This window comes from Vicia villosa, unplaced genomic scaffold, assembly GCF_029867415.1.
Source record: "Vicia villosa cultivar HV-30 ecotype Madison, WI unplaced genomic scaffold, Vvil1.0 ctg.000015F_1_1_4_unsc, whole genome shotgun sequence".
Lineage (NCBI taxonomy): Eukaryota > Viridiplantae > Streptophyta > Magnoliopsida > Fabales > Fabaceae > Vicia > Vicia villosa.
Genome location: NW_026704947.1, coordinates 85,629 through 108,456, shown reverse-complemented (window position 1 = coordinate 108,456; position 22,828 = coordinate 85,629). Strand labels below are relative to the sequence as shown.

Below are 22,828 nucleotides of genomic sequence, written 5' to 3'. Positions count from 1 at the left end.
CCTCCACAACTACAAGTATTTCAAATGTCACATACAATTTTCCTTAAAGAATGCCTTAAGAAGTGCTTACCCAAGAAAGCTATTGAAAAGATCAATTCAAATATCCAATTTTAGTGAAAATTTCAAATCTAATTAATCAACTCACATTCTACATAACTTACAAATTTTCCTAGCATTTACAATTATTATTATTTGTGTTCATAATAAAGTTACAACTAATTCTCTCTTGTGAATTTTCGGTGAAGAAATGGATGAAATTTTCGATTACATGGATGGAAATTTTGATGTATCATTAACAGATTCAACAATGATGTCGATAGTTCATCGCGCCATGAACAAAGCCCAAGAGAAAATGAAAACAAAAACCGGAGTACTCGAAAGATTGAATGAGATATCAAAATTTTATGAATTGGCAGTGATGCAACTTGAAGGCTGTCTAACCATTGTCCTCGCGGAGACCGATAGTAGTTGTCTCGAAAGCAATCACGAAAAACTACTCGACGACTTGAAAGAAATAAAGGATCGTCTTCAAGGACGTCTAGATGAATCCGAATTGATTATTTCGGAGAAGGATAGAGAGTTGTCACAAAGGTTGAAGAAAAATCAAACAACTAGTGAGAACAAAGTTAAGAATGATGGTGATTTAGGTGAGTTGAGGAGTAGTATGGATCAACAAATGTTGAAATTTAAACAAAGGCTTGAACCACAACTTGACATGGTTGAAAATGTGGTAACACAAACACATAATGTTGTTGTGAATGACACAAAAAAGATTGAAGAGATGGGTTCGGATATTGATGTATTGAAGCAAACTATGGATCTTGCTTTTTATAAGATGCAAAGTGCTCTTTTTTCATGTGAGATGAGGCCAAAAGAAATGCAATGGAAGTTGAAAATTGAAAAAGATATGATTTCTATATTGATTAATAGTTTCTTGAAGGAGTTCCAAGAGAATATTGAGGTATGTAGGAATTTTATAAAATATTTTATGATTAGATTTTAGCTTAACAACGTAGTGGTCAGTCGGTTGATGAAAGTTTGAGACCTGAGAATTTGTTCGTGGAATGGATCCTTCATATTAATTTGCCCCAAGGTTAGATACCGAGTTTTTTAAAAAAGATTTTAGGTTATGATTTTTGATTTATAAAATATCCGTTTTTTAGTTTAGGTTCTATAAAAACTTTATCAATTTTTTTGGCATGCCTTTTACAAAAATAGTGTAATTAGTCCTACCTTTTATGAAAGTGGCTTGAAAGATTAAAAGTTTTTGTTTTTATCAAGATTATAATTTGTTATTAATATAGAATTGAGACTGTAAATCTCTATAAATAGAGATTGGTATTGAATCATTTGTATCAAGTTATTATCAATAATTTTTGATGTTGTTATTATTTTCTTACTTCCTTTTATATAAAATCTCACAACTTCAACAAGGTAGAAGCTAGAAGGAATGAGAATCATGTTCACAAATATTGGCAAGAGCATTGGTCACAAATGATGAATGAGGTTACAAGTTTAAAGAATGAACTTGTTGCTATGCATGACTCATTTCCCGATGAATATGATTCTTCGGCCCTTTCTTCCCCGACAAAGTCTTCGTCGGAAGAAGGAACTCATGAGACATTCCATAAATTTCCGCCAAAGGCGGAAGAAAGAGATCATAAGGAGGGAGAGTTACAAGAAGAGGAAGAGAATGAAAAGAAAAGTTTGGTCGCTAAGATCATCAAGAATCACGAATTTATTATTCGACAAAAGAACGAAGAACTAATTCGGATAAAGCATCAGAAAAAAGCGTCGTCGTCAAGGAAAAGAAAGGAGTTAAGCATTATGAAAGAACAAATCCATATTATAAGTGAAAGATTTGATAATCTTATAAAAAGGAATGAGAAACAAGGTGAATCTCTTTTCAACCAAAAAGCTATTCATCACAAGGAAACACTTCCAAGGAAAAAGTTGTCATCACAAGATGAGATTGAATTTGAGAAGCTAATACAAGAGAATGTACATAAATGCTACTTAAAAGAAATGATGAATGAGAAACAAGGTGAATCTCTTTTCAACAAAAAAGCTATTCATCACAAAGAATCACTCCGAAGGAAAAAGCTATTATCACAAAAAGATGAGATTGAGTTTGAGAAGCTAATACAAGAGAATGTACATAAATGCTACTTAAAAGAAATGATGAATGAGTTGAATGAAAAATTTGAGACAAACAAAATCAAAAGGAGAATTAGAGAAGACACAAATTTTCTTGTCTTTTTTGAGGCAATTAAGGATGTCAAATCCAATCATGAATTTGTCTTAGCTAAGGAAAATTTGGAAGAAGAAATAGAAGGAACCATAAAGGAAGATATATGCATGCTTGTGGTTAAGAAAGCTATTGAAGAACTCAACAACATGGTGACAAATTGCAAAGTTGAAAATATAATAAGAGAACAAATAGATCAAATTGTGTTTGAAGAAACATTGGAAGTTTTTGTCAATATTTCAAATTCTCATCATAGAAAAAACATCAAGATACAAGAGAATTTCTCTGCTATGGTATTAAATCAAGTGCAAAAATTCCAAGGACACGAGAATTTGACAATTATATTGTTAGAGTCTCTACTAGGTTGTTTTGAAGCCGAGGAGAATCTAATGTTAAGTGCACATTCTGAGATCAAAGAACATAGCAAACAACTCGACTTAGGTTCAGAACGCGGTGACCTACACGAGTATGAACTATTTGAAGATTTGATAACTGGGGAAGAACAAACCTTTTCCTCACTAACAAGTAAGGTGGAAAATGTTTTGCAACAATTAGGTATAGGTAAAGCACTTCTAAAGGAGTTAGGGACAAGTTTAGGACATCGTCTTCGTGACTCGAAAAGTTTTCATCGTCAAATATTTGATAATGAACAAGAACAATTAAAGGTTTCTTCTTTTGAATCTACAACATTTGTAGAATTTGAGGCAACAGTATACCAGAAATTGGAGATGTTAACTATGAGGTATGTGTCGGATTTGGATTGTTTGCTCTTGCAATCTCATACATTCACGCAACCAGTATATTAGAGGCCTTTGAATCTAGATTGGCGGTGTAGAAAACGAACAAATATTATTTTTTTATTTAAAAAATAATCTAAAAACTTGAGTTTTAAATATGGCCAATCCAATCTCGATTCAATTGTCACCGATATGCTGACTACGTGAATGTGTGAAATTTTGATGTCAGACAATCCAAATCTACATATGTCATCTTTTATTGACTGATATTTGTAGAATGCATACTATTTAATGCATGATTCTTATATTATTTTTTTGGAAAAATATGCATATAGGTTGGAAAAGATGAAATGTTGTGTGGATTCAGTTATTAAGATGGTTGCTTGTTTGAGAAGAAATGAGATACTTTATCAAAAAGCCTTCATTAGTAGATGTCAGAATCTCCAAAATGCTGAAGCTGAGGTTTGTAGCATAATCATACACAATATATATAGTTAGTACTAACCTAATCATATGATTTTGTGTCTTTAGTTAGTAAATTTTATCTCATTAAGATGATAATCAAGTTTTTAATCGGTAAGGCCTATCGAAAAAAGTTTGTAGTATATAAAAGAGTAGTGCTATCTGAACATTGCAAATCCAACACTATACGATATCCAACATTTTGTCAGCCGAGGTGACTTGAAAAGAGAAAAAACGTAAAACCATATGTTTATGTCGTGTCTCCGACAATAATATATGTGTTAAAATATCAAATTTTTTTCTATAGGTTGATCTTCTTGGAGATCAAGTGGAAGCACTTGTGACATTACTTGAGAAGATATATGCAACTCTTCATCAACATGCACCAGCCTTGAAGCAGCACTTTGAGGTATTCTTCATCCCTCATATATCATTTTTATTGAACATGTTAAGTTTATTAATTTCTCACACCAAAATTTTTAGTTTTTTCCCTTTTGATTTAACTGTTCTAACCTTCAGCAGGTTTTCAACATATTGGAGTTGATAAAAACATCGCTGACTAATGGAGCTTTTCAAGTTGCAAGTGTGGCGACTTAAACAAATTCACGTTGTTGTACATAATTTCTAGTTAGTATGACTGTCTTTGAGGACACGCTATCGCTCACGGTGTAAAATAGAACCTCTATTTATTTAGTCACAGTTAAACTACGGCTAGCCAACACAGGGATGATAAAAACATGAGACGGCTCTGCCAGTTAGATTTTGAGGTAAAAATTTATTTAATCGGATGAAGAAAATCAGAGAAATTTCAGGAATGTAAAGTCTAAATTATGAACCGAACTAATCATCAAGCAGTAAAATGAAGAGTGAGTTTGCTTCGATTAAATAAAGCAAAATGCCTTCAGTGAGATGTATTGTACACATTCAAGATTCGATTAAAAAAAAGCATGAAAATGATTTGATTCATCATAGAGTTGGAGCTCTCTCAACATTTCCAGCAATGACAGTGAGCAAATTGTTGCCAAAAGGGTCACTGAGATGTTTCGCAAAATTCTCAACAGGTCCTTCTCCTGTGACATAAGCTTGAATGAAGAAACCAAGCATGGCAAACATAGCAAGTCTACCATTCTTAATTTCCTTCACTTTTAGGATTGCAGCTTGGTCGGGATCATTTGCTAGACCTAAAGGATCGAATGGACCACCTGGATGAAGCTTGTCTTCCAAATCCTGTCAAAAATAGGTAATGATTTGTAAATCAATTGCTCAAAATTTTAGTTACAAATTTATTGGGTGATGCATTAGTAGATAGCTTGGGTGTGGAATGTGTTTTTTGTTAGTTCATCTCGATACATCAAAGATTATAGCGACAACAGCTCAAACATTTAAGAACTAAAATGACCATTTGTTTTGTCAGTCAGCCTAGTGGCGAGAATTTCACAAATTAAGCGTGCAGATGTGGGGAAATCGCAGGTTCGAACCCACTTGCCAATGCGTTGAATGTGTCAAATAGTACTAACATTTATTTGGTAATAAAAGTTTAATTATCATACACTATATTAACAATGGTTGCAAAGAAATATTGAAATTGAGAAATTTACATACCAGTCCATTGGTGATTCTGTAGTACTCAGCACCTCCCAAGAGAACAACCTCAGCAACAACAGCGAGAATAAGGTTGATGGGGATTGGTTTTCCGAAGTAGTTCAACGTGCCTCCATCGAGAAGAAGTGCTCCTGTCTACATTCATTTTGATATGAAAAATAAAGTTAATTGGCTTATAATGTTAGGTTCGTGTCTAGAATGGATACGCATTAGAGATTCATATCGTGTAGATTCAACTTTATATTGAATTGAGACACAAATCACACGTGAAGTAAAATATTTATTTAGAGTTTGCATACCTTGAACCAAACAGCCTCGGGACCACAGTTGGCTCCATATTTGTTGAATGCCTCGGGAATGATGAATCCGGCAGCACCGAGCATTGCCCATCTTGCATGAATCAACTCGTATCCCTGATATCTGCATTAATCCATCCATCTTAACGTTACAGCACAATAAATGTAACATAACTATGAAACACAAGCATGCACATATACATGCATATATGTTTGTATCTAGGAGGACAGTTCATTGTTCGGTTCGGGTAAAAAGAAAAATCGAGCTGAACCGTTACCATATTAAAGAAAAAACTGAATTGAATGCTAATCGTTCATCCCAAATCGAACTTGTATAGAAGTTAGGTGCACTACTTATGTTGTTCAGAATCAGAAATACCTTTATAAAAAATCAAAAAAGTACCATTCCTAATAACCGAGGTATTTTTTGTGAACTAAATCATACCAAATTTCTAATATTAACAAAAACTGATATAATAAAAAAAAAGAATCTTAGTACTACTTAAGAAAATAAGAAACAAAACCGAATTATGACAGATAGTTCGCAACTGAACTGAATCGTTGCGAACGGTTAAATCATTGTAAGATTTAGACATACTTGGCAAAGTCCTCTGGCTTCTTGCTTAGACCGAAAGGATCATAACCATAACTGCATAGATACAAATAAAAATATATTGAGCAAAATAGAAACCAAAATTTCAATATAAAAGTTAAGTTTGATTGTGAATGAGTTTAAAGGGTTTCAAAGAGAAGTCACATACTCTCCAGGGACTTCTCCGGTCAAGTACTCGGGAATCTCGGACCTGTCCAAGAGACCGTCGGGCAAGAAGATCCTTCTGTCGGGACCTGCCACAAAATTATACCAAGAACCAAAAGTTTTAGCAACTAGTTTTCAAATTTCAATCACTCAGTTCAAGTTTGGATTCAGTTTTAAGAGAGTCAAACGTGATTCTGAAGAAAGAAAATAGATTCCAGTATGTTTTGTTGCATTTCTCGATTAAAATTGATTTAACCTCTAGAATTGATTTTAACTTGAATTTAGAAATTATAGCTTTTGCCTTAAACGACATAAATTTATTGTTTAATTCACTTTTATGTCTATGTATTCAATCAGATATCATTTTACCTTAATTTTACTTTTAACTAAAATCAATTTTCCTAACCGCAAAACCAGACACTCTTTCTACTTGCATGGTTGAATTAACTCAGAATTCAACAAAAACAACGGCACACACGGTAATTCCACCAAAATAAGTGTTAATCCAAACATGCACGTTTAAACTCAAAAACTATCCATCTTAACTTCAAGTAAAATCAATTCTGAAAAGTATAATCAATTCTACACAAGAGCCACCAAAGATGTCAAAGTCAATTCTACTCATCCATAACAATCCTGAGTGCTCCAAACATGAAACCAAACATACACTAATTATATCTCTTTACTATATGAAACCTTACATCTTAGAGAACCTTGAACTACATTATGCTTCAAACACAACAATTGAACAAACATAACAAAACATTGCTTGTTGGATACTTACCATACCACTTGGCGAGTTCCTCGTTGGCCGGCGCAACCACCTTCTGCTTCACCGGAGCCGCCTTCTTCTTCGAGAAAAGAGCAACAACCTTAAAACTAGAAGCAGATGAAGAAGTTGAAGCAGACCTTGTTGCACCACTGAATTTAATCTGAGTTCCAAGCATTTCCGACATTCCAAGTGAAGCAGCTGCAGTTGAAGCAGCAATGGAAGCCATGATGATTATGGAATCTTCAACTCAAGGAAAAACAAGTTTGATGAATTAATGTGTTGCTGAATTCACAATGTGAAGATAAAGAGGTGGTTTGTATATATGATGTTTGGTTATGTGGATGTAGACATGACACGTGGGATTCATGATCATGGTTTTTGATTGGTTTGGATTGTGGATGTGTAATCCTATGTATGGATTTGATTGGTTGGTATGTGATACATGTAAGATGATGCTGCTGATGTGTGAGGATTCTGTGTTTGGAGAGTGCTTGTGTTTGGATAACATGGTTTATCTTATTCTTGGATTTGTTTCTGCCATTCATTTGTGGCTCTTGTTTTTTTTTTAAATTTTTGTAGAGTTGTAGAAATAATGGATACCACATAATTGTAGTAGCATTTCATCATTTATTCACACTTTGGTAAAAAAACAAGACTTTTAAATTTACAGTTTTAAATTTATTGAATAATGATGTATAAGAGAAACAAGATTTTTTCCGTAGTCGAGGTGATTATGATTGTTCGATCTCAATTCAAAATAATGAGATATATCAAAATCACCATATCTAAATCGAACAGCTTATAATCCTTAACAAATGTTGATTTTAAACCGCAATCAATCACGATCTTATATAAATTGGATACATTAATTATTAATTATTTACTTGTAACTTTAATAAAAAATGGAACAAATCACAATCCTAGAAAACTCGCATTCCAATGGATCATAGTTGTTTGTGGTCATAAAAATCTTATATTGTTAGAATGAAATCAAACTGGTAATATACCAACTTCACAAAATCATATTCAGACCAACCGATTTTGATCCAATGACCAAGATGTTTTGCATATAAGAATATTTAATATATTTTAAGATCTCTGATCTCAACAAATATGTTTTTGGACATATCAAAGTTTGATTAAAAAATATTCAAAAGTATATATAAATATACTATCTCACCATGTAGTGCTACTCCAATTCTTTGACATGTTTTTTTATCAACACAAATGCAGAGTGCAAAAGCGTTGCAAAACGATAGAGGAATCCCAACTATGTTGACACGCCAAAAATTTATCGTAATTTAGTCTAAATTACCGGTAAAGATATAAGTTAAATACAATTTACATTAAAAAATGGATTATTTCATGATCTTCTCCACTTGTCAATTTCTCTTGATGTTGCCTTGATAAGCTTTTTGGTGTTTATGACAATGTCATCCACAAGTGCAGTAATATCATCTCTGAAAATAACACAAAAATGTTAAAATTATGTTAAAAATAAAAATGAGACGTAAACGTGATTGCTTTCAATTTATTTATTTCATCAAACTATTACCGGTGTCAACATTAAAGAGTGTCTTGTCTGGAATTAGTGTTTATAGTACACAAACACGCGATTAGCTAAATTGGTTATCCAAAGTCCAAACAGGGAAAGTATAAGGAAAATTATGCGATTTACTTACTCAGAAATAACGCTTCTAGCACCATGAAAAGGATTTCCGGAACTACGAAAAGGATTTCCAACATTAGAGTACCTTCTATACTCATCTTGTGCAATTCCCTTCCCAATGCCATAACCAAATCCTAAACCAACACCACATCCAGCTCCAAATCCAAAACCAACTTGCATGCCAGGAATTCCAGGACCAAAACCAACTCCTGAAGTATGAAAAGCACATTGCATGAGATTTATGAATCATAAAACAATACCGATTTTTCGTAGCGATAAAGAATTGTTTAAAACAACTGTAATACTAGAAAATATGGAAAATTAAATGGCGGATTTTTGGCCTTCGGTCATCAATAATACTGATCTAAACACAACTTAATAATATGTGTATAGTCAGTGTTCAACATTCTAACATAGAAACAAAGCTGATAAATGTAGTCAAGCACGGGATTTTAAGTAAGATCGATCGGCTTGTGAAAGATCATAAAACTCGGATCGTTAGCACGGCATGTAAGATCCTACGGAAGAGAAAAATGATAACTTCATATATATTTAAACAGAAAAACATGAAAATTAGAATACAGGCACCAAAAAAAACCCTAGAAGGTTTTTTTTACGAGCTTGCTACAAAAAGCTCGATCTTGACCATGCCGTCAACGAAAATGATATTCCTTTGATCGTAGCAATCTCAGAAATCCTTAGCACGTAAGATCTTATGATCTAACACTCGATCTTGATTACACTTGACAACAAAAGAAACCAATAAAAAAGATCCATACAAGCCCCGACAGCCCAAACCAAACCGAACAAAAATAGCATCACAAATCAACATTGAAGGACATAATACAAATCACGAGAATAGATATGTTCACAACTTCGCAGAAACAAAAGCACGTAATACGTTGAAAATATATGAACAAATTGGCAAAATCACAAGGCATTCCTCTTGTTGGAGCTGGATTAGGTTTCAGTTCATCTGATCTGCACCATGACACACCAAGTACAGAATACTGTATGAAAGAAGCCAATCTACCTCCCCCATTTACAGTCTCACACATCTATTTCCAACTTTTCTCAAAGCCCATCAAAAACACAAAGGCAAAACATGAACCACCAAATCAAAATTGAACTGTCCAAACCCACACGAACATGAGTACATCCCTTGCCCCAATCTAAATCATTGCTATCGATTGCGGATAACAAACCATGACAGAAAGCAAAAATCCACCTTAAAAATGACGGCATCGCAATTCCTTCACAAATTGGCCATGATAACCGTAAATAAATCCACTACTAAATCCACCATGACCAATATTTGACAACACTGAACTACCTAAATAGAACTATCAAACAACTAAGCTATAGCCATTCCATATTCAAGCAAATGAAGATTAGGGTAAAACATTCAACAAACATTAAAATTCAACAATACCACCCCATAATCAACAATTAAACTACATATCTATTACTATACACAACCTGTTTCTTTCAGTATTGTCATAGCTAATTCACCTAACTTTTCTACTCAACCATCAAAACAAATCCAACAAACATAACTACAATCAAACAAGAAACCATTTCTAACAAAAGGGTCATTCAAAAATTGAAACTTTCGTTGATTACTAGAAAGAACTATGATCAATAATCAAACAAGAAAACTTTTCTAACAAAACTATCATTGATAAAATTGAAACTTTCGGTTATTACAAGAACTGAACTTTACCTCCAAGAAGACCAGCGCCGAATCCGACGCCACAGCCTGCACCAACGCCGAATCCGGGGCCCATTTTGCCGAAACTGCTGGACCTCACCACCGGAAGCTTCCACAGCAAACCCTTGTCATCGTCGTTCATTTTTTTCTTCAATTTTTCTCTTTGTATTTTGTGATATTTACGCAAACGAAATTCTAGAAGATTGGATTGCTCTGATTCTAACACTGTCACTGTGCTCACCAAACACTGAGTCGTAGTTGAGTTTCAAATTAATTTTACATGTTTTCTATATGTCCTTTTGCATTTGTGTTTTCGCTTTTATTTTTTCAAAATCAAAATTGTTTTTATTTTTATAAATAAGATATTGTTTAATTGAATATTACTTTATCTAGGGAAGGTAAGGGTGATTCTGTAGTTGCATTTTTGGAATAATCTATGAAAGTATTTGAGATAACTTTATTCTTACAAAATCGGTTGGTAAGGTGAAGAATGTCTTTTAATATATACTATTTCATTGCTCTATTTTTAATTAATGTGGGACTTTAGGATATTCCTAATAGTCTTGTCAATAAGTGTTCCAAATTGATATTTTTTATCCAATAATAATTATATTAAGGATATATTAACACCATGTTAATTATGTTAATATATTTCCAAGATGTCCGATATAAATTTAAACAATAATACAAACTCCAATGTTACCACGATACAATTTTTATTAAAATACAAATGAAAACAAATTATTGAGTACTTTTAACGCCCGATGTTTCTCCTATGTCGCCGTCTATACTCAAAGACATTTCGTGACTCGAGTAAGATGGTCTGTAAGGTAGTCATACCTGCCTTCTAAAATGTCTCCTCTCTCAGTGGCATCTCTTGCAACTTACATAATACGCTGACAGACCGAGAACATGTTCGTTTTATGGTCATTCATAGCTCGCTCATCTTCCAATATATCTTGATGAGTAGGTCCAAGTGGTGCTCCCATAGTATTTGGTGTTATTTTCTTTTTCGTCTGATAATAATATTTGGTGTTCTTTTCCTTTTCTTCTGATAATAATATTTGGTGTTATTTTCCTTTTCTTCCAATAATAATATTTTGAGACATATTATTATTTCAAGTTTCAAATGGATCGGTTAATGTGGTGGGAAGAAGTAATTGTTAAATAACATTAATGTAAATTTCTGTGACAATAATTAAAAAGACAATTTCATCCTTATAAATTATTCTGAAAAGACAATTGTGTTTTTCATTTTCTTAACAACAAACCAAACCCTGCCTCTCATCTCATTCTTTCGCTTGTGAAAGATACCTTTTCTCTTGGTTTTGCATTGAAGGATGAGTAACGTCACTGAGAAATTGGGGATCAAGATTGAAACAAATCCTTCTGAAGAAAAACTCACTCAACTTGGTGTTAGGCAATGGTCCAAGTAAACTCTCTATTCTTTTTCTATTCCAACATTTATTACCCTCTATTTTCTACCATTTTTGCATCAATTTTCTATTTGTTTTTAAATATTTTTATTATTATTATTATGTTTTAATAAAAGAATGAACTTTACTATGCTATGCTGTGTGAGTTTTTGGTTAATCCTGTGAAATGTGATTGTCAAAACCTAGCAAGATACTACCTTTATGAATGGACTGTTTAGTATTTATTTTTCAGTTTTGTGATTTTGAATTCATTCTGTTTTGTTGCTAAACTTGTTGGAATGATGTTTGAGAATGGTATCTGTTATTGTAATTAAGCACATGTTTGGCTATGTAGAGATGAAAATTGGGTTTGAATTATTTGATTTTAGTTTAATTTAAGTTTGAATTTAAAGTGATTCTAGCATAATTGAGTTTGGTAGAATTGCATATATCAGAATTGAGTTTAGCATAATTGATCATCTAGAATCAATTCTAGAGGCAGAAGCTACAAATTTTAGCTTCAAGTAGAATCAATTCTGGAGACAGAATCAATTTTACTTTTGCCTAACCAAACATCTTAAAATTATCCAGAATTAATTCTACACCTCTAGAATTGCTTTTGGCCTTTCCAAAAGACAAACTTTTTACATTTTTTGGACAAATCTCAAATACATTTTAAAAGCGTTATAGATGTGTCGAAGCAATCTTGATCAATGAAAAGTTAAAGACATTAAATTCGATTAAAACTTTTATAACTTTTTCAATAGTAGATAATGAAAGTTAAATACTATCATATATGTCACAATGTTAGTGTCCTATATCTTTTACATTAAAAGTGTCAACATGTTCATGTCGGAGTTAGTGCTTCATAGGAATCTATTATTAGACAGAAGCCAAACATAACTAGTGTGTGGTCAAACCATGCTCCAAATGTGATTCTGCAGCGTTTGGCTTCATAAGCTTTACATGTTTGGATACAAAACAAGGATCGTCAAACTTGAGTTTTGTCATGATCAATGTGATTTTAGTAAACATTTAGATGTTTGGTTATTCTGAATCAGCATTGTGTAAGGTTGAAAAGTTTCTGCAAGTTTTATATCAAACATGCTTTTAGTATACCGACATCTAAATATAAGTTACTTTACAAAACACAACTCAATCTCTTCCTAATTATTTTCTCAATTTTATGAGTTAAGATTCAAAACTTTTGAACTTTCTCTATTTTCTTGTGTCCCTGTTGAATTATTATTGAAATTAAGTTTGGAATTTTTCATCTCGATTTACACATTCGGTTCTTTTTATTCTTTGGTTTTTGTTCGGGGTTGTGTGATTTTGTTAATGTAAGTTTTTGATTCACCAAAGTTTTTGAATCACACTGTTCACCGTTGTTGATTTCATCTCAACTTTGATTTAATTCACTTTCTTTGCTTTATAATTGATGCAGTTGTGAATTGTGATCTTATATATGTCATGTACATATAAATTTTAATGTTATTGAATATAAAGCAAATTGATACGAGTTAAAGAGTCCAATTCACGAGTTGATTTCACCTAGACAAAACAAGTTTGATCAAACTCTCAATTTTGACAACCTTGATTATTAGTTGATGAAAATATGAAACTTTTGAAGTGTATTTTTATTTGCAAACATCAAGACATATTTACAAACGACTATATGCATTCATAAAAAGAAATTTGTAAGGTTTCATATAGTCCTGGCTGAACAATTTAGAGTTTGTGATTGTGTTTGAATAGTCTAATTAAGCACACCCTATAATATCTTTTGGTTGATAAATATGCGAAAATGCCTACCCAAAAGGTATTGATCATTGAATGCCACTCATCGAATAATCGGATTGATCAACACATTTGGCCTAAATTATGGTAAAGATGATAATGATATATGTCAGCAAGTTCTGATTAAAACAAGAACCAAACATTTTGTTTTAATTCTCTTCTCAAAATGTTCTCCTGGATGTTAAATTAAATCAAGAACTATTATATGATAAACAAGTACCATGATTAGCTACGCGTTAGATGTCTTTATTGAAGGCATATCTTTGTCGCATAGGTGTTAACGTGACATCGATGTATGTGTTTACACTCAGTCACTTTCATTTTTTCATATTACTACTATTATTACTGGTGTTTGCGTGTTAGTAGTGTTTGTGCTTTATAGATGTTTAGAGGTATAATACATAGGTTAGTCACTTGCTTTGCATTCATGGTTTAATAGTTCAAAAACCCTATTTTGATGTTCCAGGTGGGGCTGTCCTCCAAGCAAATTCCCATGGACTTATGATTCGAAAGAGACATGCTATCTCCTAGAAGGAAAAGTTAAGGTAACACCAAGTGGAGCAAATGAGTCAGTTGAATTTGGTGCTGGTGATTTGGTTGTGTTTCCTAAAGGCATGACTTGTACTTGGGATGTTTCTGTTGCTGTCAACAAGCACTATATCTTTGAATAACTCCTAAATGTGGTTGGTACCTTTCATGTACGAAATAGAAGGACTTTGATTAACTTAATTGGCTGTAAGATTTCTAGTGAATTAAGAACTTTGAAGTGGTTAGCTTTTGTTGTTAAAAGTGTCTATCTTGCTCTCTTTTTTTCTTCTCAAATTGTGCTATCCAATTTAGACATCACATGTATCACAAATTAATAGTGAAGTTAATGTGTCAATTTCTTTACAAGATTATCATTTTGCTATTAACACACATAATTGTGAGAGTTAGAGTTCAAATCTTGGTATTAACGTCCAACTTAACAATATCAGTTTTTGACAGTTGAGTTAGAATTTGCGGACTAGTACAAGTTAACACGAATATTCATTTATCAACTAAATTAATATGTCATGGAGATTAGCATGTATAGTCAAGACTCAAGTGTGTCACAAATTTCATCATTTTGATGATAGGTGAATCATGAAAATAGTTTTGTTACCTTCTTCTAGCAGTTGAGTAGAGATCATGGGTAGAACGTTATCCATTTAGGTCCATTAGTTATTAGTTATTTATATTTGTTATATTTTCTAATATACACTACTATCCAGTAGTATTTATATCTCATAGACAATGAATATAAACTATTAGTATAAGGTTCAAATGTTGATAGTACCATTTATTTATATTTATGTTTGGGTTAATGAATTTTTTGGTCCCTCTAAATATTGTAGATTTTTTTTTTTTAGTCCCTCCAAAAATTTTGTTTAAGAAATCGTCCCTTCAAATTTTTTTGTCTAAACTATTGGTCCCTAGCGTCAAATTTGCTATAGATTAGCTACGACTTTAGCCACCGATTAGCTACGAAATTTGACGTTAGAGACCAATATTTCAGAAGAAAGATTTTGAAGGGACAATTTCTTGAAGGAAAATTTTGGAGGGACTAAAAAAGAAATTTGAAATATTTAAAGGGACGAAAAAGTTATTAATATTTATAACTTTAACAATTTAAAAAAAAAATGAATTTAAAAAAAAAATATTTTCATCTTTGTAATTTTAAAAAAAAAAAGATATGAATTATACACTTCAATGAAAGAGTTATGATACATACATTTTAATATCATACATTATTCATCTTAAAAACACTTTTAACACTGTTATCTATTACTTTTATCTTAAAATTGTAGAAATTGCTTGTCTTCTCCCTTAATTTTAGTTCTTTATCAAATTGCATGTTATCGAATATATACTCTTAATCAAAATTTCCTTCTATTATTTCTTTTGTTTTGTTGTAAAGCCTTCACTTATAATAATAATAATAATAATAATAATAATAATAATAATAATAATAAAATCTTAACTAACCGTCTACCCGTGCGATGCACGGTAAATGTTATTTGATTATTATTAATATTTTTTTAAGAAATAATTTATGTACTTCATATTCATTGTTTTTCCTTAAAAAGATATCAATGATTTAATAGATTGTATTTCATTGGAAAAAAATATATGTTTTTAAAAAATTACAAACTATAAAAATATAAATAAATTCTTATATAAATCTATTTTTTACAAATAAAGTTATAGTATATATGTAAATAAAGAATTTAAAATTAAAGGTAAATATGATAAACAAAAACAGGGAAAATAATAAATAAATGAAAAAATATATATATAACTAATAAATACAAATAAATTATAGAAGGATAAAAAATTGAATAATGTAATAAATTAATGAAAATTGAAATTTTGAATTATATAATTAAGGAATAGTTAAACTCCATAACAAATAATTATATTTTGTTTAAAATTTAATAATATTATTAGTGGCAAAAATATTTTCAAGAGTTAAATAAATTTTATTCTAGGGATTAAAAATATTTTCTTTCACATAAGTATATATATATTTTTTTTTTATAAAGGTCAGGTGGATAAAATCCACCACAAAATATATTAAAGAAAAAAGAGGCTACAGAGAAGAACAAAAAAAGAGGGGGACAAAACCGAAACCCTTAGCGAATGATTCTATAACAAGGAAGCCCAATCGAGTTCCTAGCAAATTAGAATTTCTCTATGAACTACATCCCACCAAATAAAGTCTTGAATATGTAAGCCTAAGTTAGCTAGCTTATCCGCACAATTGATTTTCTTTCCGATAGATGTGAGAGACCAGGAAGTTAATGGATCTGGAAAAATGCAGAGTATTCTCCCATCTGTTGCGAATTTCCTAAGAAACAATGTGGGGTTTGGTGAAGGCAATCTTTCACATAAGTATATAAGTGATGGTGGAGTAGTAGAGATAAGAGAAAAATACAGTAGAATGAAATTGTGATGGTGATAATGTGAATATGTATAAAATAATTATTAATTCTATGATAATATAATAGTAATAATAAATAATAACAATAATAATAATAATAAATAAAATCATTTTTTTAATAGCAATGGTTTTTCAAACTATACAGGGAGTGGAGAGCAGATTGCAAACGGAGAAAGTGATTCGGTGACGGCTTATTTTTTTTTAATGACTAATAAAATTGAAATTTTATTTGAATAAGTTATTAATATCATTAGAAGAATTAAGTCTCTAGCATTTAAATATTGTTTAATAAATAAGCTTTATTATTATTGTAACCGCTTAATACATATTTCAACCTTATCTATTTGATTAGAAAGAGATAGAGCATATCATTGAATCTATGTGTTTTAAAATTATGAAGTTAACTTGATCCATCTTGCAACTATGTGTGGTGTAGTTAGAGCTATCAAAACGGGTTATCCGGTCTATTTAGGGCTGACCCTAATGGGTCTGGGCTTTTTATGTCTGAGCCACAAAAGCGTTATTGTAATATGGATCTCAAAATTACTATCCGAGTCCGGCTCTAGATGAGATTCGGGCTATCCGGTACTGAAAGAATTTTTTTTAATAAAAAAAATTAAAATAAAAAATCCATTATGTTTATTATAAATTAAATAAAAAATTATATTATTTTAAACATAATACATTTTTAAGTATTATATTATCTTTCATAAATATCATAAATCTTTCATAAATATTATAATTGTAGAAAATAATACTCAAATATTTAATATAAGAGAAACTATTAGAATACGAGGAAATAATGTTGATTATATTAATGTATAATATTTAAAAGAGAAAGATTAATATAATAAAAACAAAATTTAGTGAAGTGAGAAAAATCAATGTTTTATTTTGGAGTAACACAATATAAAAACTAATATAAAATTTTGAAATTTATATTTGTGCGGGCCTGGGCTATCCATGACCCATATGGGATAGCTCTAATGGGCTGCGGGATTTTTAGGGCTGGGCTAAAAAAGCCCTTAAAAATATGGACTCTCATTTTAAGGCCCAAACTCTATAATTTTTCGGGCCGAACGAGCCGGCCTATATAGACTAGCCTATTTTGACAGCTTCAGGCGTAGCCTTCCCCCAACTTGGTACATCCTTCTATCATGTGTGATATAGCCTTCCAAATTAAAATATAAGTTGAACCATAGAAATACTTTGATGCAACAACATTAAAAATAATAGTCCTCCAAATTAAAGATATAAAAAGCTGAACTATAGAAACAATTTTTATCCAAGACTACAAATAAATTAAATTGGTGATAATTATCACGTGAAAAGTACTCTCATTACCGGAATAATGGTTAATTCTCTAGCATAACAAAGGCAATAGTTTCATTAGTAAGAAAAATAGAAAATTACATATTTGAATTAGAGAGATTAGATAGAAAATTACCTAGCCCAATGGAAAAGTTGGAGATCAATTAGAAAGACTAAAGAAGAGTTTTAAATAAAATCTTTAGAGTTGAGAAGTTATAATAATATATAAAACTTGCCATTTAGGAGAACGTGGGGTTAAATGGCTTCATGGAGTTGTGGGGGTAAATTAAATGACTTCGTCGATTATTTTTTTCTTTGGATAAGTTGGAGCTTAAATGGTCGTTTTTTTTAATAGAAAGTTATTAGTTTGTTATTTATATAGTATGATATAATTTAGTATGATTAATAAGGGTTGAAACATAAGGGTTTATTTTATTTAATATATTTAATAATTAATCTACTTAATATAAATATAAAGAAGTCGTGATGGCAACCCTAGCCACATGTCATCTTTACACTAATCTAAACCACATGTCATCATAAGAATAAAACCTCAATTATACAATTCTAATAATAATAATAATAATAATAATAATAATAATAATAATAATAATAATAAAATAATAACAATAATAATATATAAAATTAATGAAATCAATTAAAACACCGTTTATATTAATACATGAAATCAATTAAAAAATATGACTACAATATTATGATAAAATATGAGAACATCTACTTAATATAAATATAAGGTTGTCATGATGGCAACTCTAGACAAAACCTTAGTCTGAGGCTTATGTGACAATCTCACAAAGCTTCTCAAACTAAACCAAATTTCCAAATTTTTTATATTTTATAAAATTTTATATTTATTCTAAATATAAATCTCTAATAAATTTTACATTAAAAATTGTCAAATAAATATGTTATTAATTTTTTAGAATTAATATCCCAATTAAGAATAAAGTATTTTACAACTTTAATAACTCTTATTACCATTATATATTATTAATTCTTACATTATTTTTTCTATTTTATAAATTAGTAGTCACTTTGATTGATTTAAATTAAATATTTAACTAAATAATTTTAATTATACATTAAAATAAATATTTTCTCATAAAGTTTTTCTTATATTTTCTTACAATTGTTTTTTAAATTATATTTAATTGATTACATTATATCTTATATTTTTTAAAAGAAAATATTTAATTGATTACAACTTAAAATATTTAAAATAATAATTTTTAATTGAAAATAATTAAAAAATAGACTCTAAAAATTTTATTTACAATGTTAAAAATACACAATTTTTGTAACTTTTAAAAATACACAACTTTTACTTATTTTAATGTTACAAATACTACATATATAACTTAAAATATTATAAATAATATAAAACACCCCTACAATGTTAAAAAATAATTTTTTTATTATCTTATGTTTATTTGACGCAAATAATATATAGGAATACCAAAGAACCAAAATATTGAAAAAAAATTATATTTGATTACATTGAAACAAATAATTAATTTAGATTAAATATATTTTTACCACTCATTTAGTTACAATCAATCTATTAAAGTTGAATAATTCTTCACACAATAGAGTAATAATCAAACTCTTTAATTCCTTTTACGTTATTTCTCAAATTAGTCGTAGTAATAATAATAATAATAATAATAATAATAATAATAATAATAATAATAATAATAATAATAATAATAATAATAATATTTTTAAAATTTAAAATATAATTTAAATGTTAAAGTTAATATAATTCAAGTACTTATATTTTTATACTCATAAAACTATATGTTAAAGCGATTTATATAAAATTTATTCTATTTATATAAATAACATAATAATATACTGAATAAATATTTGAACTAGGTTTTTTTCTATTTTGTAATTTCTATTATATAATAATAATGAATACAATTAATATTGAATATATTTTTGTAACTTCTATAATATAGTAATGATGGATATAATTAATATTGAACTTATTTTGTAACTTCTATTATATAGTAATGATGAATAGAATTAATATGCAATAATATATAAATAATATATTTTTAAATTTTTTAAATTTAAATATTAAAGTTAATATAATCCAAGTAGTCATATTTTTATACTCATAAACTTATATGGTAAAACCATTTATATAAATTTAATATTTTTATATAAATAATATAATAATGTACCAAATAAATATTTGAACTCCTGTTATATAGTAATGATGAATAGAATTAATATTGAAGCAAATTTTGTAACTCCTATCATATAGTAATGATGAATAGAATTAATATTGAACTTATTTTGTAACTCCTATTATATAGTAATGATCGATAGAATTACTATTCAACTTATTTTGTAACTCCATGATTGATTATAATTTTAATTATTTATTATTGTTTTATTTTATATTCACATGTATATATATATATATATATATATATATATATATATATATATATATATATATATATATATATATATATATATATATATATATATATATATATATATATATATATATATATGTCATATTGAGTTAACATTGTTTTATGCAAACAAATCATTGGAGGTATTTGGCAGTGTTTATTGCATTTTTTTATAACTGTTTTTGTTTCACTTTACATATGTCTTACCATTTGTTTTGTGTCATAATATAAACTCGAGTTATTTTATTTCAAATAGTTAAATTTTTGTTTATATTGATATAACTTTTGTTAGTGTCATGTTATAATTATTTTTATAATTTTTTATTGGTTGATGTGAATACGACTTCTTTTTTTCATGTGAATCAGAAAAAGAAGAAGATGGTGATAAAACTGTATTACGTTACTACTGTTTAGAAAATCTAATATTCATTTAGGTAAGTACATGTCTATAGTCCTATTATTTGCATGATTTAAAACTCTCATTTTTAATGATATAACTTTTTTCCAGTGTGTAATTCCACATTTCTTTCTAACTTTTGTATTGGTTAACATAAATATAACTATTTTTCATGTGAATCACGATCACAAGATATATGAGACATTATTTTTTTTTAATTGTTGCATCATTGCTACTCTGCGAGTATAAGATTGTTCTAGACATAAATACATCTATTTTCAGTCCTAATATTTTTTCATTTTTACGACATTACCATTATATTCATTTGTACTGAAGTTATTTAAATATTTATAGTTTCACTCTGAATATGATATTCAATAAAAATGTATTTTTATATACTCTTATTACATTGATATTAAAAAATCATTTTGATAATCTCTTATTTTTTTATAGAACAAGCTATTAAACAAAAAAGATTTTACATACATATTAATGCTATTTGTATACATATTTAAAATAAATATTTTATATTCTTACTTTTTAGATTCCTAAATTCTCTTCGGACATAATTAATAATAATTAAATTTTTCTTATATTTTAATTATTTTCTTCCAAAATAAAAAATTACTATTGAGTAAAGTGTGATTAATTTTAATGGCTTTTATAGATTATTTAATTAGTAATATAACAATATTTAATTATTTAATTTAATTTAATTTAACACTTATAAAATTTTTCAAATAATAAATACGATCTTTATAATAAAAATAAATAAAATAATGGTATAAAATCTTATTTAAAAAAGTGTCTCTATAAAAAAACATCTACATTTAAAAATATCTATTTTCAATGACTTTTATAACTTTTAATACTCACTTTTTTTTGATGAAATCTTTAATTCTCACCTTAATAACTCTTATTTTAATATAAAAAAAATTTAGTGCCTCCATTTTTTAATTTATTTTAAAATTTAATCTTATCCTTTAAATTCTCACATTTATAATCTCAATTTTCTCAAATTTCCACTTTTAGTTTTTATTTAAATAAATCATTATTTTAATGTCTTTAAGCATAAAAACATTCTATTAATTTTTTTTGTGGTCCTCAAGAAAAAGAAAGAAAAAGTTGATATTATAAAAAAAATTAAATAAAATACTCTTATAAATTTATAAATGTTTATAGTTAAATTTTAAGATTATAATATAAAATCTATATCTCTATATATCCCATCAAAAAATATTTCTCAGGTAAGAACTAAGATAAAATATATCTTCTATTTTCTAAGTGACAATCACTTTTTAATTTGCTTTCTTAACTATCCATTGAATTGCCCATTTCATAAAACTCATCATTTTTGAAGTTTTAATTCTCACAATTTTTAATTTTATTTTCTTTCATTTTCATTTAAATAGTGATTGAAATTATAAATAATACATACTATAATAATGATGACAATACATGACAATTAAAAACAAAAAGTAAACAAAATTATAAATACTATATAACAAAAATGAAAACAAAAGGAATAAAGTAAAAATGAAAGTAATTGATATTTTATATAATTTTTTATTTTAGAAATATTATATTTAATTATGTTACGTTTTAAATACCTTAATGACTTTTATGTATTTTTTATTAGTAATATAATACATTTAATTAGATTCATTAATTTGACCTTTGCAAATTTTCTCAAATAATTAATTTATTCTAGAATATTTAAGTTTTTGGTATTTACTTTAAATGAGAAAATAATCCACAATTTTGTTTGTAGATTCAAAATTAATTTACAATAAATATGGTGTTTACGGATAAAAATGTATTTTAAAATATTTTTATTCTATTGGTATTCATTTAAAGAATTACCTTTGATAAAAAAATACTTTTAAATTAAATTATTAATTAAAGTTTAACATTAGATAATTCAAAAATAAATAAAATAGTAATGCTAAAATTGTTGTGATAAAAATTATAAATTTAAGTTATTTTCTTTATTTTTTTAAAATTATAGTACAAACAATATATAAATAGTTGAAGTGCATATCTATGCTTATTAGTATTATACACCAAAAACTACAAGTTTTAATAAATAATCAATTAAATAATTAAAATTTTACACAATAAGTAAAATGTATTTAAGTTTTTAATATGTGCAAAATTTTATTCAATTATAATATATCATAAATTAATTAATTGATTATTTATGATGAAGTGGTGAGTGGGTGAGTGGTTTATGTTTTATTTA

At 28.3% G+C, this 22,828-nt stretch overlaps 4 protein-coding genes across 4 annotated transcripts; 2 read left to right on the top strand and 2 right to left on the bottom strand.

Annotated features, from left to right (window-relative positions):
• The first annotated feature begins 247 nt into the window (after positions 1-247).
• LOC131621939 (WPP domain-associated protein-like) lies at positions 248-4,044 on the top strand. The gene is made up of 5 exons (XM_058893009.1): positions 248-961; positions 1,435-2,990; positions 3,321-3,447; positions 3,755-3,856; positions 3,970-4,044. Exons 1-5 carry the CDS (start codon positions 248-250, stop codon positions 4,042-4,044), a joined length of 2,574 nt encoding a protein of 857 aa, XP_058748992.1.
• Positions 4,045-4,302: 258 nt separating this feature from the next.
• Positions 4,303-7,181, bottom strand: LOC131621940 (chlorophyll a-b binding protein CP26, chloroplastic-like). The gene is made up of 6 exons (XM_058893010.1): positions 6,887-7,181; positions 6,107-6,191; positions 5,944-5,994; positions 5,349-5,469; positions 5,050-5,184; positions 4,303-4,674 (listed from the first exon to the last, which is right to left on the bottom strand). Exons 1-6 carry the CDS (start codon positions 7,098-7,100, stop codon positions 4,414-4,416), a joined length of 867 nt encoding a protein of 288 aa, XP_058748993.1. The 5' UTR covers positions 7,101-7,181; the 3' UTR covers positions 4,303-4,413.
• An 850-nt stretch (positions 7,182-8,031) lies between these two features.
• Positions 8,032-10,544, bottom strand: LOC131621942 (uncharacterized). Its single transcript, XM_058893011.1, has 3 exons — positions 10,267-10,544; positions 8,557-8,752; positions 8,032-8,334 (listed from the first exon to the last, which is right to left on the bottom strand). The coding sequence occupies exons 1-3, from the start codon at positions 10,394-10,396 to the stop codon at positions 8,238-8,240; spliced, it is 423 nt and encodes a 140-aa protein (XP_058748994.1). The 5' UTR covers positions 10,397-10,544; the 3' UTR covers positions 8,032-8,237.
• A 957-nt stretch (positions 10,545-11,501) lies between these two features.
• Positions 11,502-14,360, top strand: LOC131621938 (uncharacterized). Its single transcript, XM_058893008.1, has 2 exons — positions 11,502-11,686; positions 13,933-14,360. Exons 1-2 carry the CDS (start codon positions 11,595-11,597, stop codon positions 14,135-14,137), a joined length of 297 nt encoding a protein of 98 aa, XP_058748991.1. The 5' UTR covers positions 11,502-11,594; the 3' UTR covers positions 14,138-14,360.
• The last annotated feature ends 8,468 nt before the right edge of the window (positions 14,361-22,828 follow it).

Bases quoted from the DNA above. Each gene is read 5' to 3' on its own strand.
- LOC131621939 (XM_058893009.1), top strand. From the start codon at position 248: ATGGATGAAATTTTCGATTACATGGATGGAAATTTTGATGTATCATTA. The intron at 962-1,434 runs GTATGTAGGAAT...AACTTCAACAAG, and splicing joins AGTTCCAAGAGAATATTGAG to GTAGAAGCTAGAAGGAATGA. The intron at 3,448-3,754 runs GTTTGTAGCATA...TTTTTTCTATAG, and splicing joins TCCAAAATGCTGAAGCTGAG to GTTGATCTTCTTGGAGATCA.
- LOC131621942 (XM_058893011.1), bottom strand. From the start codon at position 10,396: ATGAACGACGATGACAAGGGTTTGCTGTGGAAGCTTCCGGTGGTGAGG. The intron at 8,753-10,266 runs GTAAAGTTCAGT...TTCATACTTCAG, and splicing joins CGGCGCTGGTCTTCTTGGAG to GAGTTGGTTTTGGTCCTGGA. The intron at 8,335-8,556 runs GTAAGTAAATCG...TGTTATTTTCAG, and splicing joins GCTAGAAGCGTTATTTCTGA to AGATGATATTACTGCACTTG.
- LOC131621938 (XM_058893008.1), top strand. From the start codon at position 11,595: ATGAGTAACGTCACTGAGAAATTGGGGATCAAGATTGAAACAAATCCT. The intron at 11,687-13,932 runs GTAAACTCTCTA...TTGATGTTCCAG, and splicing joins GGTGTTAGGCAATGGTCCAA to GTGGGGCTGTCCTCCAAGCA.
- LOC131621940 (XM_058893010.1), bottom strand. From the start codon at position 7,100: ATGGCTTCCATTGCTGCTTCAACTGCAGCTGCTTCACTTGGAATGTCG. The intron at 5,470-5,943 runs GTATGTCTAAAT...GGATTAATGCAG, and splicing joins AAGCCAGAGGACTTTGCCAA to ATATCAGGGATACGAGTTGA. The intron at 5,185-5,348 runs GTATGCAAACTC...AAATGAATGTAG, and splicing joins CCGAGGCTGTTTGGTTCAAG to ACAGGAGCACTTCTTCTCGA.